The sequence below is a fragment of the Dermacentor variabilis genome, chromosome 7 (genome assembly GCF_050947875.1).
Source record: "Dermacentor variabilis isolate Ectoservices chromosome 7, ASM5094787v1, whole genome shotgun sequence".
NCBI classification, from domain to species: Eukaryota; Metazoa; Arthropoda; class Arachnida; order Ixodida; family Ixodidae; genus Dermacentor; species Dermacentor variabilis.
In genome coordinates, this window is record NC_134574.1 from 109,058,385 (window position 1) to 109,073,974 (window position 15,590).

At 44.9% G+C, this 15,590-nt stretch overlaps 1 protein-coding gene across 1 annotated transcript in view; it reads right to left on the bottom strand.

The window, feature by feature from the left end:
- Positions 1-15,273, bottom strand: part of LOC142588777 (uncharacterized) — a 67,186-nt gene extending 51,913 nt beyond the window's left edge. The window contains exons 1-4 of the mRNA XM_075700595.1: positions 15,191-15,273; positions 14,713-14,822; positions 5,211-5,354; positions 2,046-2,055 (exon numbers count right to left, since the gene is read on the bottom strand). Of these exons, the coding sequence (XP_075556710.1) occupies positions 2,046-2,055; positions 5,211-5,354; positions 14,713-14,822; positions 15,191-15,273 (347 nt within the window). The remainder of the gene's footprint in view (positions 1-2,045; positions 2,056-5,210; positions 5,355-14,712; positions 14,823-15,190) is intronic.
- Between the last annotated feature and the right edge of the window lie 317 nt (positions 15,274-15,590).

Consider the following 15,590-nt stretch of genomic DNA (forward strand, 5'->3'; position numbering starts at 1 on the left):
AAGCGAGTGTTTGAAAGCACCTTATACCGCCGTTATCAGCAAAGTTTCCCTATGTCCCGAGATACCTGTGCGTCACGTGCAGCGAGTTTGCATTTGATGCAAATGAGGAGCACGTGTTGTGTAATGCGTTCGCAATTAACGTTTATAAGGCTCAAATTGAAGCGTGGCATATAATTGCTGAACCGTGCTTTGGTTTAGTATTTTTGCTTTCCTTTTGCCATGCGGTGTAGGAGATTCGCACTCAGTATCTCTGATATAATCCTGAAACTAAAAAAAAACTAAAAACTAAACTAAAAACGCAAAAAATTGCTAAATACTATATATATATATATATATATATATATATATATATATATATATATATATATATATATATATATATATATATATATATATATATATATATATATATATATAAGTCTAAGAGAAACACCCTGTTTACTTTTGGTGAAAATACGTGGGGCAGGTTATTGGTGATGCATAGGCAGAGTTTTCGATTAGTCACAGCCTTTCAAAATCAACTACGAATGCAAGCAATCTGGCGCGTTATCTGTGTATCTTACAAGCAGCACACAATTTTATTCGCCATCATGAGAGAAATATATATGCCATCGAAGTCAAATTGAACCACTAAAGTGGGAAATGGGACACCTGTTTACCATGGCAAACGAGTGTGGATAAGATATCGCCTCTGCAGACAAATTCCGTAAGAAAGTGCATGAAAGTGTATTTTATATGCGCCCGAGGATCCAAATGGGCGAGCCATATGCGGCCGACGTCCGAACGTGTGCGGTTTCATTTGAGGCAGCTGTAGGTTTAAACGCAGCTGCTCAAAAGAAGGAGCATCGCTTAAAATTTAGCCGCGATTCTGCAAGGTTCCACAAGCCCGCTGTGTTCCTGTATTTTTCTCCATTCGGTTTTTGGTGTTGCTTCGCAGTTCAATGTCAGCTGCCCGCATAAATGAGGAACAGGAAGTGCGCGAGAGGCCTTGTGTTGGTGCGCTTTCGTTCCGCGCTACGGAGCCTCACTGAAATAACTGAAGTGCTCAGGAAGGTACAGATTTATTACCACAAAGCTCGAACTCTGCGAAGATGTACCCAATATGATCGCTTTCTTTTTCAAATATCAGTCAGGCTGTTAGTGGTAGCTGCCTGTTTTGGGGATTTTTTTTTTAATGCGGGGCCCGTTTATACACCTAGCACCGAGTGAACACCGACCGAGAGAGCGAGAAAAGTGTTACGGGCACTTAGTGTCACACTTTTCTACCTGTAACCACTTTCTCATTGCACGTCATGTCCTGGAAGCTATAAGGAAATAGAGTGAAAACAAAGCGCGACTATAGACACGTCATCAGGGGGGGGGGGGGGTGCCAGCAATTGCTTCCAGGTACAAAATGTAGAAGCACTTAGAAGCTGCTTCTTCATTTACTGGAACTGAAAATGAATTTGCATTTTATTTCTTGCGTATTCCGTATCGAAGTCCTGCGCTCGCAGTTACAATGAGTTGAAGACTGATTATTCAAGAATGTGGGGAAAGGCCATAACGTTCACAGTTACGTTTTTGAAGACGAGGAGGTGAAATCTGTGAATTAATATGTGCCACATTTAGTTTTGTTTTGCTTCTGTATTAGGTGCTCGAAACGCGATGTTCAGAAGACGAGAGTGATTTGATGCTGACGTCATCCAGTGATGTCAGATTGTTGCTGTGGCTGATGATCTCACGAAACCACGCGGAGTGTGCGGGTGATCATAGAAAGAAAAAAAGAAGGTGACATTAAAGAGAAACGACTGTTTTTTAACTAAAGAATAAGCGTACTTCGGCCAGTTTTAGTTAAAATCGTGATATTTGGAAATCTTTCTACTATTTGTCTACCCTCTAAATGCATGTTGCGGAAAAATAGAATGACTTCGGTTTTTCCTAAGCTGCTTTTACAAATTCTCTCAACCAGTCATAAAGACGGATTCCACAACATTCCCACTCGCAATCTTTTTGCTATAACGAGCGTAACATTATTATTGCGCAGACCATTGTGGCAGTGAACTTACTCAGGTTTAGCTGGAAAGAAAGAAAAAAGCTCAAATTCATTTAGTGCCTTTACGGGAGTTGACACACAGAATGAAAACAATCGCTATGATGCCTACTTAGCTGATCTATTGATTCAGGACGGTTTACAAAATAAGTTCAGGGCCTACTTCAATAATATCTGAGGATAACGCTTCTGCATGTAGCCTCCAAAGAAAACTATATAAGAAGCAACATTCGGTAACTATGAACATTAACTTGTTTAAGCTTTCCTGTGTTAGGTTAGCTCACATTGTTATCGCGTTTGCGACAGCGAGAACGTCTTATTGACACAACCAGAACCTTCGGAGTACAGGAAGAGTCAGGATAAATATTTTGAACGCGTCTTTGCTGGCATATAGATAATCGCCGAGGCATATTGCAGCTTGCTTCTTCAAGATTGTCCTTATTGCATACCCAGAGGTCTCTAACTGCTTGTCATTGTTGCTATAAAAATATTTCATATAAAAAACCCATGAAATGAAACTTGAACGATTCCCGGCTCACTTGAATGTTAAAAGTTTATTTATTTTTTTTTCTTTATTTGTTTGCCTTTGACCTGCTTTGTGTAGGTTTTCTTTTCACTGGATGTGCGCCAAGTGTCCGAAGTGGTCATTGTTACGAGCTAGTGGTGTTTTGCTAGTTAGTAGTGCCGGTTTAGCTAGTGTCTACACTATCGCACTACACTTACGACGATCATGGGCCGTGCAGCGTTTGCTGCAGTGCCCATCGCATCACTCATAAATTCTTCTTAACGAGATGGCGGCATGTTTGCGAGCACTTCTTCCTTGTGATGCTCGTGAAACCAGCTTTCTGTGGCACAATAAGGCCTACGTGACAATGACGATGACAAGTCTCGAACTTGGCACATTCCCACAATAGATAATGCGCCACGAATAGCTCTTTGAAAAACACCGTAGAAAGCCTGGACCACGTTAATGCCAACCAAGACGTCATAACGGCAACGCCACATAATTTACACAATAGCTCACACTATTCAGAGGCGCCAAGTGCATTTGTGATAGTACTGCAAATGTACAGAGAAAATGAATTCACTTAAATCTTACAAGTGGCACTGCCTCACTTCGCTCATGACGACAGCTGTAGAAGTCCCAGCCTCGGATTCCATCTCACTGTTTCCTACCGGACATTCAAAATGGCTCATTGTGCCTAAGAAGCACGCAGCCTTTAAGAAATTTCCTGCCTTCTCACTTGCGGCCTTCACAGTCATGCACAAAAAAACCAATAGAAAAAGATACTATAATTTAAATTTGAAGGTCAATTGAAGTATCATGCCACAGTAACGTCAAGCATGTGGGACGTTTTCGTACTTCACAACGCAAACAAAAATTTGGCTGTGTTGAATAAAAGAAACGAAAATAAAGAAACAGTGCTAATAATATTCCGACCAAATATATACGTTGTCTCAGCTACTGTTATCCAAGCTATGCAAAACAAAAAAAGGTTGAGGTAACATGGTGCAAGGTACAATCTTAGGACTGATGGTTCGGTCATCAAACGTCTGGAAACCAAACATACTAGGTTTTCAATCAATCCGTCAATGAAATGTATTATACTTAGACGTTACTATAATTACAAAGGGAGTACAGAGGGAGGTCCCAAAATACTTATATAAAAATTATAACTATTTCGCGTCATCCTTTCTAAATCTTTGCTTTCTTTCAACCCCTCGGCTAATGTTGGCAGGGGCACTCTGTGTAGGTGATCTCTGAGTAGGACAGCTCTCATTCAGCAGATATTATTGTTTCAATTGCCAAATCTCCAATCACCCTTGGCAAAAAAAAGAAATAAACGAGGTTGGTTTAAGCATTGGTCCAAACAAGTGCAAAAAAGTTCTTATGGGGCTTTCTATTGTACTTAAATAAATATAGTCTCCTTAGAAGAGGGGGTCTGAGAATGTTGAAGTCGGTCTAGTACGTATTTGGATTTTAACTACCCGGTTTACTGTCTTATAAAGAAAGGAGAATGGGTGCTTGACAAAGAACAGGTCAAAAATTATCTATTCCACACTGCCCTTCCTGTACTGCCACAAGTTCTTATTACCTTTCAAGTATTATAATAAATACTACCTTTTTATTGTTGGACTAAACTATATGTTTACATAGTAAGTCTGCTCTAAGAAACCGCACTAACCGCTGGGGTCTGCCCTAGTTGCACGTGCGGCGGACGTTTTTATATGACAAAGAAGCAGACAATCAAAACTAACAAACGAATAAGGTGTTGCTTTTTTTTTCGTAGGACAATGCTGCTACCGCAGAAATGAGTACAGAGCCGAAGAAATCGCGGACTTGTGCTGTTTTCCCTTTCTTTTTCGTTATTTCTGCCCGTCTTTATTTCTTCCTGTGATCGCGTGAGTGTAGCACTCCGCCAACGTAGAGCGACTACTCCGAAATGTTTTGCACAATCATTTATAGACAAAGTCTTACGTGGGGTATTTCCCGCAAGTGGATAAGCACCTGATGTAAAAAGAAAAAAAAAAGAAGAACAGGATGAGTAAAAAACGCACTGCGGAAAGATGCATCTTTGCGCCTAATAGAGGAGGCCTTTTTTTTTCTTTCCGCAACTAAATACTAATATTACAGCCATTAAAGTGACGTTACTTTTACCAATCGACAATCAATATAGTGAACGTTTAGAGAGGGAGTAACATGCGCACATGTGCGAAAATAACGAAGCTACTCAGGCCCGTAATGCAATTCAGCACTTTGAAGTCAGTTGTCGACATTATTGAACTGCTCGAAGGAATGTTCTCTAAACAAAATCTTTCCCTTCCGAAGGATCGCCGATAGCGAAATGGAAGCGGAAAAAAAGTCTATAACATCGGAGTTACGTTTAGATGAACCCAGTAAAGTTGGGTCAAGTAAGCTTCATATACAAGCAAGCTGGTTGCACTGAATGGGCCGCCAAGGGGTTGGTTGACTCGCGGAATTTTGTGAATACAGGCTGCGCGCCCGTACCCACAGGAAAAGTTCTTACGTTCATATTGTTCGTAAGACAAAATTCCACCGAATCCTGATGGCTAGACATATTACGGGTAAAGGCAGTAGGCCAACGGCAAAAAGCGCTCCCCAATGAAGAGTTTTGTGAATACGGCGCCTGATCCTTCGAACGCCTAACTTCTCGCTTACCGTGCTGGCTGCCGAAATCCGCATACTCCTGGAATGCAGAGTACTCTGGGTACGCCGCCGCTTCCGGGTACGCCGCTGCTTCCGGGTACGCCGCCGCTTCCGGGTACGCCGGCACTTCCGCGTACGCTTGTTCTGGGTAATAGGCTGCGAGTACCAAGAAGAGCGTTACTACAAATGGTACCAGCTGCTTCAGTGAACAGCATCATGGGTCCTCAAAAAAGCAACAGTTTAGTGAAGGCAAAGACGCCGTTAGCGCGAGTCGGTGCACAGCAAAGATGGAGCAGTGGTCCGTTTCAAGAGCTCTAGAGCACTTTCGCTGTGCGGCTTACATTCGGCAGGCCAAAATCGAGCACTCGAGGTGCACATTTCGTCTGGTTCATCCAGAGCGCCGTGCTCCAACTGGAAGACGCTCGGTGGGCGCTCTCACCTTCGAGCTGGGAGCGTTAGCGAGGTCCGAGACAATCTCGATCACGTGGGTACTCACATTGCTCTGGGAGCAGCTGAACGCTCGGCTTGCGCAATCTCTCTCTCTCTCTCAGGCTTCACTATCGAGAAGGCTCCGTGCCGCTGGAAACCGATATGGAGCACGGTAGAAAGTCGATGGCACCATATATTTTCTATTTGATAGATCTGAAGCGACCGGAAACTGCTTTCCGCTAGGCCGTGTTCAGTGGACCAATGCAGTCATCATTAAAATACATAGCTGCCTTTCTGCAGCTTCCCGACAAATTTACGACGCAACGAAATGTGGTAAATACCCTATAACCAGTGGGGAGGCTTGTCGAAATGACTAACACAACTGACAGTGTAGCAAATGTCGCTTGATAAGTTTTGGTATCCTTCTTTTAGTACGCTTCAAAACAATGCTGCTGACGTAAGCGCTGTCGATGCGTCGTGTGTGTGTGTGTGTGTGCGTGTGTGTGTGTGTGCGTGCGTGTGTGTGTGTGTGTGTGGGGGGGGGGGGGGTTGTGGGTGTGTGTGTGTGTGGGGGGGGGGTGTGGGTGTGTGTGTGCGCGTGTGTGTGTGTGTGTGTGCGTGTGTGTGTGTGTCTGTGTGTGTGTGTGAGTGTGTGTGTATGTTTGTGTGTGTCTGTGTGTGTGTGTCAGCTATATTAGGCCCTAGAGCGACCTAGAATATGCTGCAACACCATCGCTGAAATTATTTCAAAAGGTGGCCCGCTTTATACGCGCGGCAATCAAAAGATGGCGTACGTTTGGCTGTTAGTGATTTAGACTGGTACTCCACCAATGGTGCGCTGACTGTTGTAATAAGGTAAAATACTGCACTCCATCGTGAGATGTTCGAATTAAGAAAGCATAATGTTCTGAAGAACAGTTAGGAAACAGGGAAATTACGCTGCGAAAAAGAAATAACGTTCTGTATTGACACTTTTTTCATGCTTCTGTGAGTTTTTCAAACGCGCCAAATCACTTATAATAATCTCTCAAGACAAAATACACCCTCTGCAGCGACATCACAACCGAATTCTATAATTTGCGTCCGGCTCACTTACAGAATGAGTCAGACACAGTTAAAGCTGGGCGCGTAACCATTATGTACAATAATCTTGAGATCAATATACAGCTAAGACCTAGTGCCCTGCACCATACCTAAACTATGCATAAGAATGCGTAAGTACATCCTCGACGAGGTTGCTTGAAGAACACCACATACCCAGCGGCACTGACCCATAACCCGGGATGGCGTCAAAGACTTCATTGAAGAGCAACTAACTACCCAGCGACACATATCCAGTGACCGAAGTTGTCGTCTTTGAGGGTCGTTGAAGAGTGGACCATGCCCAGTGTCCCAAGCTGGTCGACCGGTTGGTTTGCAGACCGGTTCCATTTTTCTCAGCACAGCAGCTGGACACTCTACCCATTCAGACACAGTGACCCAACCTGGCGTGAAAGTGGTCAGGTACGTACGTATGCAGAAGAATGAGTGGATTTCTCAAAGAATGCTAATCGCAATAAATCTGGACTCTCTGTGACAAACGGAGGATGGCAACATATAACACAGGTTTCACTCGGCAAAGAAAAACGGCGAAATTATTAAAAGACTCGCTGCTTCCGCTCAACGCCGAAGAAGAAAGACAAGCTAAATGTGGGCGCACTGGAACGAAGGAATAAACAGACAACGTGAAGACACGCAGGTCATACACGCACGTCCTCACACTATTAGCGGGCAGACGTGGCCACGAGCAATGCCCACGCGAATGGTAGTTCCACAGGTATCCGGCAGACAGCGACACCTCTTCACTCATATCGGACTGACCTTATGCTTGGTAATTGAGTATGGACGTTGATAGCCTCTAGGTAACGAGCACGTTTTATAATTATGCACGTAATTAATGCAGTTATCTAAATTCATTTCTTGTTCCTAGATGATAAATCCATTCGAGCATTTCGAAGTTCTCTTACCGCACTTCTAATATTGTGAAATTTAAAATATTTCCAGCACATACAGAATAAAACCTCGTGTCAAGGCCTCTCAATTCAATGTCATTCTGTAGAGCTCGTCCTTGACTTGACCGTAGCCTGTTTAACGCAAAACAATTCCAATCTGTTTTTATCCCAAATCGGCCATTAGCCCTCCGTGATGCTGAAAATTTTACGGGCTCTCCCCATATCGAAATGGCACTCGCGCATATGGGCTGGACTCGAATCATTCTGACCTATCACGGAGGCCTAATGGCTGATTTGGGATAAAAGCAGATTGGAATAGTTTTGTGCTTTATCGGCCCACATTTTTGTTTAGTGTGGCGGAGTATAAATCGGACTGCGCTCAATATTGCTAATTGTGCAAGCAGATTGATAACTTCTGAATACGGTTCGCGATTCATCCTCATCATCAGCCTGGTTACGCCCACTGCAGGGCAAAGGCCTCTCCCACACTTCTCCAACTACCCCGGTCATGTACTAATTGTGGCTATGTTGTCCTTGCAAACTTAATCTCATCCGCCCACCTAACTTTCTGCCGCCCTCTGCTACGCTTCCCTTCCCTTGGAATCCTTTCCGTAACTCTTAATGAGCATCGGTTATCTTCCCTCCTCATTACGTGTCCTGCCCATGCTCATTTCTTTTCCTTGATTTCAACGAAGTTATCATTACCTCGCGTTTGTTCCCTCCGCCAATCAGCTCTTTTCTTATCCCTTAACGTTACACCTATCATTCTTCTTTCCGTAGCTCGTTGCGTCGTCCTCAAATTAAGAAGAACCCTTTTCGTAAGCCTCCAGGGTTCTGCCCCGTACGTGAGTACTGGTAAGACACGGCTGTTATAAACTTTTCTCTTGAGGGATAATGACAACCTGCTGTTCATCATTTGAGAATGCCTGCCAAACGCACCCCAGACAATTCTTATTCTTCTGATTATTTCAGTCTCATGATCCGGATCCGCAGTCACTACTTGCCCTAAGTAGATGTATTCCCTTACCACTTCCAGTGCCTCACTACCTATCGTAAACTGCTGTTCTTTTCCGAGACTGTTAAACATTACTTTAATTTTCTGCCGATTAATTTTTAGACCCACCCTTCGGCTTTCCCTCTCCAGGTCAGTGAGCATGCATTGCAATTAGTCCCCTGAGTTACTAAGCATGGCAATCTCGTCAGTGAATAGCAAGTTACTAAGATATTCTCCATTAACTTTTATCCCCAATTCTTCCCAATCCAGGCCTCTGAATACCTCCTGTAAACGCGCAGTGAATAGCATTGGAGAGATCGTATCTCCCTGCCTGACGCCTTTCTTTATTGGGATTTTGTTGCTTTCTTTGTGGAGGACTACGGTGGCTGTGGAGCCGCTATAGATACCCTTCCGCATTTTACATACGGCTCGTCTATACCCTGATTCCGCAATGCCTCCATGACTGCTGAGGTTTCGATTGAATCAAACGCTTTCTCGTAATCAATGAAAGCTATATATAAAGGTTGCTTATATTTTGTACATTTTTCTATCACCTGATTGATAGTGTGAATATGGTCTATTGTTGAGTAGCCCTTACGGAATCCTGCCTGGTCCTTTGGTTGACGGAAGTCTAAGGTGTTCCTGATTCTATTACCTTAGTAAATACTTTGTAGGCAACGGACACAAAGCTGATCGGTCTATAATTATTCAAGTCTTTGGCGTCCCCTTTCTTATGGATCAGGATTCTGTTAGTGATTATATATGTAATGAACGTAGGTTTCCTAATTTACTTCTTTTTAGATAGCCAATGCAATTGAGAACATCGAGACCCCCTCTTCCAGCCTTTATGTTGTCAAAAGAGGAGATTTTACTAATTTGGAGAAAATACACAATCAGCCTTATTGCCAATGTTTGACAATTTATACTCCTTATGTAAAGACTTTAAATTGGTTTGGCATAGAAAACAATAGGCGAGGGAATCGTGAAGCTCCTCCAATATATATATATATATATATATATATATATATATATATATATATATATATATATATATATATATATATATATATATATATATATATATATATATATATGTATATATATATATATACACACTCTGGGGCCCTATAACGTAAAACTATTCCAATATCTTTCCATTCCAATTTCCTGACGTCAAATTTGCGTAACCACCGACGCAAGCACCGGGCGGTCACACGCAGGGTTGTCTGAACAGACCAATCAAACGCTCTCCTCGTTCATAGGAGGTCACTTTTGTTTGCTTGAAAAACGAATAACATTGCCTACACTGAGCGGCTTGTCGTATCTAAGTGGCTGACAAGAGGCGAGGAGAACGCTCAAGTGGAGAGGCATTGGATGGGGCCGAGCCACTGCACTGAAAGTCGATAACCGGATGAAGAGGGTTGTGCCGACGTCTGCGATTGGTCGGCTTTCCCTTACTTAACTTGTGCTGGCTGGTCGCAAATCGCGGCGGCATGTAACGGAAGCTTAAGAATGACGCTAAAACTTACCCTCAGCAAAGAAGAGTTGGCTGAATGAGGTAGTAAACGTGCCGAAAGTGCTTGAAAACGTTACACGGTCACGCAAGATGTTTTATTACACGCAAATACACCCATGCTCTCCGGCAGGTCCGAGTAGCCAGCGTCTCAGCGATCGGGAGCAGCCATCTTTTATTCCTTTCGGAACAGGGCAGCCTGCGGCTATTCCGAAAAAAATTCACTTTTGTTCGGCATAATAATGTATCTTTATCGCGTACACGTCACTTTGACGCGCCGAGTTTGTGTGGTTTTGTGACGTCGTGTGACAGGCAGGTGAAGTGGGTGCGGCCCGAAAACTTTTTACCAATAGCCGAGGGCTAATGGCGAAAAGGGGTCGAATCAGAAATAACTGTTCTTATTTTTTTCTGTCAAATCATGCATAATCAGTGTGTACACATCATATCAGATGGGGAGGCATTGCGGTTTCCGCGACGTCGCGTGACAGACAGGTGAAGTGGGGGGTGGTCGAAAAAAGTTTTTGACCAATCGCGGAGGGCTGATAGCAGAATTGCAATAGAAAATTTTGAATAGTTTTACGTTATAGCACCCCTGGGTGATGTAACATCGGGAACAATTTCTTCTTTTTAAAGTCCTGAGTCGCCAATTAAAGGCGTTAGTACACGACACGAGACCAGTTGATGCCGCTGTAACACAACACGGCGAACGCGAGAACTAATAACGGTTATTGTCCATCCTCCAATCGTGTACGTATTTCTACTCGACATTGGGAAGAAAGAATGCTACAGAAGAGCGAGAAACGCGTGAACGCGTTTGCATGCTTACCCATGTTCTCGGGTTTCTTGGGGAATCAGACGGGCAAAGGACTCTGGCGAACTCGATGGGGGCCAACCGTCGTGGACACAGAAACGAATCCGGTAGTGGCCTTTTTATTTTCTAATTTGAACGCGTCTCGTGAAGCACGAGAGCTGCTTGGGCCCCAAACCCTAGCGCTTACCCACTACCGAGTACCGAAAATGAAGTCGGCTGTTAAAGGGAAGAGTGCAAATAAAATAATTAAAACAAAGAATGTAAGGGAAGGTCTGCTGAAAATTTTGCAAAAAATTTGGAACTACACTGAGGAGCAAATGATGCTCGGTTCCTTCCTTTATTATTGATCACATCGTTGAAGCAAGTAGTGCGTAGAGAAGGTGGTCTGTTGCAGCTACAGAATTGGTTCCAATGGAAGGAAAGCGCAATCGAGCGCGTCAGAGGATTAGGTGGTGTGAAGAAATGAGGAAATTTGCAGACAGAAGGTGTGGTCAGCTGGTGCAGGGCAAGAGTAATTGCAGATTTCTGCGAGATGTTTTTTTTTGCAGTATAAACGATAATGATGGTGATGATCACTATGACAACGATGGTGGTGACGCGGCTACACGTGATTTTTTCTACTTAGCCAAATGTCAAAAAATTAGCACGATGATTTTCAAGCACTTTTTCTTTTGAGTTTATAACCATTCTTAGGTAAATTTTGGTAGCATCTACCAGCAAGTCAACAGGACGCAAGGACTTGCATTATGATGACCTGGTCAACCTCGGCCGAACCGCACTCCTGAGCATGTGCCAGACCTTAAAGGCGTCAACCATAACAACAATCAATGGGAAGGATGACTTCTTTAGAGAAGGTTACCCCAATGTCCAAAATGCATTACTCAGACAAGAATACGCAATAAATAAAAAAATGCAAGCAAAAGATATCAACTAGTACAGTACATACGGACAGGTCACTACACGAAAACACGAAGACCGTGTCGTTAAACAGCCACCGGCGCTACAGGCATGGTCCAGCACCTGGGGCAATCACCCATCAGCCAGGAAAATTTGTGTGCAGATCACTGGGAAAGATCCATCCATACAACCGCCCATCCGTTCATTCATCCATCCATGCTCCGCTATCGCGCTCACGTAGGTCGTCTGTCAGCCATTCACCGAATGTGTGAGGCCTTTTATGTAGTGCTAAAGATGGGGGAGGGGGGGGAGTACGCCTTGACTTTCAAGCGGGCAATGAGTGTGCCGTAAGGACGGGCACGGTTCTCACATCTGCGAGGCTGGCACTGCTTTCCAAGGCGGAAGATGTCTGGTTCTAGTGAACAAATAAGAGACACCTGCACCGAGCTGTTTGAAGTGAACGATTGAAAATTTAAGGGAGCATATTTCTTGCATCTCGTGTTAGAGGGCATAGGATAGACCAAGCACCGGCGTAAGAATATATGCAGGCTACACGCATCCATCGTTCTCGGAACTCCAGTATGCACTGAGACTTATGGGACGAGAAGGTTGTCTGTGCGAAGAAAGAGAATCCTGTACTCTCTCCTAGTGCTATAGGTCTTGGCGACGTCTTCATTTGTGTAGTTCTAAATAACGTTCTCAAAGTTTCCTTTCTTTTCCACGTGGTTATGACCAACGTGGTAAGTCGAACTCGTTCACGTTGTATCAAATACTTACACCATTTTCGAAGCGCGGATGGTCAGGATTATCCTTCAGGGCGGGAATATTGAAAATCAATTTTTGCCGAATATGCAGTAGATTATTAATAGCCGATCTAAGTGGGGCGACGAGATGAGTGTAAAAAAATTGCGGCAGAACCCATTTTACGATCACTGCCGACGGCAATGCGTTAGCATAGAATCAATGCAGGGACACGACGCACTGCCACAGTAAAAACGAGGCATGTATGAGGCATGTACTGCAGCGGGGATCCTCTTTCGCACTTCGCTAAGAAGACACGGCACCTTCTACCGCCGTCCCCTCGAAGCCTGCACGTGGTCTCTGAAATACGTGGCGCCTGAGAAACGCGTCATGTAGCTACCGAGCTCCGGCATTGCCCTCATTTCTGGACGAGCCTGCGGTTGGCCTCCGAGATGAGGAGCCTGGTGCACAGTTGCCTGCGAAAGCGTAGAATTGCTCCCTGGCTTGCCGCACACTCAGTAGCACATACTCATTAGCCCAACTAGGCGAGAGGCTCATTGAAGAGCATCACATACCTAACGCATTCGTAGCGCAGCCCGCTAAAGCGGTGGAATGAAAGGCGTTCATTGAAAAGCGACCTTTACCCAGTCCATTTCTGGCCCAGTCTGCTAAAACATCAATTTGCTGTCCTTGAGGAACCCGTGTGACGGCGGATCGATTCCGCCAAGCATTGGCCATGAAGTCGGCATTCTTTTTTGTTTCATTCTAGTGCGACACCTTAGTGACCTAGTTAGCAAAGTTGGCGTCAAAGGCTTTCACTAAAGACCGACACACACTGACTATCAAGTCGGCGTGCAATGCGTTTCTGCGAACAGTGGTGCCTACCTAGTCCCGCATTTTCAGAAGCCCATGTCGGCTTGAAAGAGCTTCGTTGAGGAGCGGCACTTAAGCACAAATTGGCACACGATCCGCGACTGAGGTAGGTCGGATGCTTGGTTTCGAAACCAGTTGCCTCAGTACAGCAGCCCGATGCGCTACCCATTGGACCATTCACTGCCCAGTGACCCAAGTAGGTAGGAAAGCGGTTAGACACAAACATACATGCACAGATAGAGCCCCGGAGAGTGTGTGAAGTACTCAAAGAATGCTAACGCATTATAATAAGGGGAACAACAGGATATACTGTTTCCTGTCTGTTCTCTATTTTGTGTGTTTTAATGCGCTGCCTAAATTGGGTATGAATCCTCGCCAACTAGCACATCGAAGTGTCCGCTTGCCGTGCGCGATGTTTTTGGTCTGTAGGTAGTGCACTGGTTTCTTTTGTTGACAGTCCTCTGGCCTTAGTTGTCGCGCACTCGTGGCTATTTCATCTTCGGAACAGAAGGAAAAAACGGCACACGCTGAGAAGCTACGAAAGACGGCGTCAACATTTAAGCCAAAGCGCTATTAACGTGAAATCAATATATAATGTGATTACCGCTTGGACGCGATAGCCGTATGCACAAAACTACAACAAAAGCAAACCATGTAGTAAAGCAATGAAGGGGGCTAGTTGGTGAACGTTCATGGCTACATTGAGCGTAGTTTTACAGTGACGATATTAAGTGAAGGACAGGACGCGGACGTACGTAGCGCAGCTTTTGCGCTTCGTACGTCCGCGTCCTGTCCTTCAATTAATATCGTCCCTGTAAAGCTAAGCGCAATGTAACCATGAAAAACATACCAATAACAATAAAACCTCTCAAGCTTAGACGTTGAGTTGGCTTTCGAGAAAAAACTCCCACAGCCGAAGGCGCTGAATGGCGATATATATATATATATATATATATATATATATATATATATATATATATATATATATATATATATATATATATATATATATATATATATATATATATATATATATATATATATATATATCGCGCTATAAGCTTGAAGTCATGGGTTCGATCGGGGCTGCGGTGGCTTCATTTCGATGGGGAAGTATTTCAGATAGGCCCGTATACTTAGATTCAGGTGCACGTTAAGGAACCCCAGGTGTCAAGTTCCGCCCGGGTTCGTGGACGAATGGTGGCTCGGGGCACCCTACGTCAAAGAGAATCTCCGCACCCTGGAGGTGGGGAACGTTGACTCACCGCGAGCAGCTACGCTCGTCGGTGTGTATTTGGTGCGGTGATCAATGTGGCTCACTGAGCCTTGAGGCCGCTGAGCCTGACGAGGCACTGAGCTTGGCGAGCCACCGACCCTGGCGTTCCAGCGAACATTATGCCGAGGGGGCATCACATGCTCTTCACACCCCTTGCCTCCAGTTTGTTCATTCAATACAAATAAAATACGTCCAGGCTCAATGTATAAAATGCCATTAGTTCGCGCCTGGTTGAGGCTCTGCCACCATCCATGCCGGGTCGACGGCGCCTCAAATCCAGGCAAGTCGCCAGACAACAGGCGTCGCCTGTTTCGCTCACGGTCAACGCCGCCGACGCCGACGACGCCGGTTTTTCTGCGGCACGAGCTCCTTAATGCTTTCGCGTTAAAATGGCTAGTGCTGAGGCCTAGCCCAATCCTACGCGCGTGTACTGGAAGAGCCCCAAAGCTGTCGATATCGTGACATACTTCCGGAAGGCATCCTGGAGCACCAATTGCTGGTAAGCGTCTCTGAAGTCGAGCTTGGCGTACTTCTGTCCCCCAAACAACATCGATAAGACATCTTCAATCCGGAGCTGCATATACTTCTCGACGATAGCGATGGTATTGGTGGTAACCCTGAAATCCCATCAGATCCTCACACTGCCGTCTCGCGTGACCAGTGGAATGATGGCAGCAGCCCACTCAGACGTCTTGGCGGGCATCAGGATTCCCTCTGGCTGTAACCGTTGCAGCTCCTGGGTGACCCCATACTTCAGGGTGAACGGCAGTGGGCGAGACTTGAAAAAATAAGCGAGGCCGTGGTCCCTCAGGTACGTAGATGCCGGCCGTCGTGCTGGCGAATGTACCTACCTCTGGCGGGAACAGT